The sequence below is a fragment of the Sapajus apella genome, unplaced genomic scaffold (assembly GCF_009761245.1).
Source record: "Sapajus apella isolate SASKATOON/1434 unplaced genomic scaffold, GSC_monkey_1.0 scaffold732, whole genome shotgun sequence".
In the NCBI taxonomy this organism is placed as follows: Eukaryota; Metazoa; Chordata; class Mammalia; order Primates; family Cebidae; genus Sapajus; species Sapajus apella.
Window position 1 is genome coordinate 1 of NW_022437658.1, and position 1,159 is coordinate 1,159.

General features: G+C 73.2%; 1 protein-coding gene across 4 annotated transcripts in view; it reads left to right on the forward strand.

Annotated features, from left to right (window-relative positions):
• The first annotated feature begins 518 nt into the window (after positions 1-518).
• BSG (basigin (Ok blood group)) overlaps positions 519-1,159 on the forward strand; it is a 9,998-nt gene continuing 9,357 nt past the window's right edge. For 2 of the 4 annotated variants that reach the window (XM_032272585.1, XM_032272586.1), the window contains exon 1: positions 519-672. In XM_032272585.1, coding sequence (XP_032128476.1) covers positions 606-672 — 67 coding nt within the window. In that variant the 5' untranslated portion in view covers positions 519-605. The remainder of the gene's footprint in view (positions 673-1,159) is intronic. The other 2 variants (XM_032272583.1, XM_032272584.1) reach the window with 1 other exon arrangement.

The following is a 1,159-nucleotide window of genomic DNA, read 5'->3' on the forward strand; positions in this document are numbered from 1 at the left end:
AGAGACAGGGTTTCACCATGTTGGCCAGGATGGTCTCGATCTCTTGACCTCGTGATCCACCCGCCTCGGCCTCCCAAAGTGCTGGGATTACAGGCTTGAGCCACCGCGCCCGGCAGAATTTTTGTATTTTCAGTAGAGACGGGGTTTCACCATGTTGGCCAGGACGGTCTCGATCTCTTGACCTCGTGACCCGCCCGCCTCGGCCTCCCAAAGGGCCGGGGTGACAGGCAGGAGCCCCCACGCCCGGCGGTAACACCCTTCAATTCAACCCCCTCGAGCGCGGCGCCCGCGACTCCGACTTGGAAAGCAGGGAGGAAGAAATGCGCATGCTCCAGTCGCGTCCCCGCAGGCCCCTCCCGTTTCCTAGCAACGCCGCGTCACGTGCGCCGCCGGCCGGCTTCCGTAGCGGGCGCCTGCGGGAGCTGGCGCGTGCCTGTGCGCGCGTGCGCAAGTGTGGCGACCGGCATGCCCCGCGCGCGCCCCACCCCTGCGTCGCCGCCGTGCGTGCGCGCGCTCGGCCCGCGCCTCCCCCGCCGGTTCTTATAGCGGCCGCGGGCGGCGGCGGCGGCAGTTGGTGGCGGCGTCGCCGGCGGGGAAGAGACGTCATGGCGGCCGCGCGGCTCGTGCTGCTGGGGTTCGCGCTGCTGGGCGTCGACGGAGCCTCCGGGGCTGGTGAGGAGTTGGCGAGGGGCGGGGGCGCGGGCCCGCGGGGGCCGGGAACGGAGGCTGCGGGCGGAGGCTGAGGGGCGGACCCGAGGCCGACGGGAGCCTGGGCGTCGGCGCGGGGCGGCCCGGGGGTTTCCCGCGGCAGCGTGGAGCCTGGGGGTGAAGTCCCAGCGTTTGAGGGGAGCTGGCGGTCGCTCCCGGGGCTGCTCGCCCGGCTCCTGGGCCTCGGTGTGGGCGTGAAGCCGCGTGCTTGGCGGCGGGAGCTGGGGGTCCTGGCCGGGCCGGTCTCGGTCTGGGGACGGAGGGTCCTGTCCCCGGCGGAGGTGGAGGATCTCGGGTCACCCGGGTCAGGGCGGTCGCGAAGGGGGTTGCAGGTGTCCTGACCCCCCGTCCCACCGGACGGGAGAAGGGCGACCCAGAGCTCCGGGGAGCGCCCCCTTTGGCCTGGAGCCAGGGTCAGGGGCTGGGCCGGTCCTGCGGGGACTGGATCCCC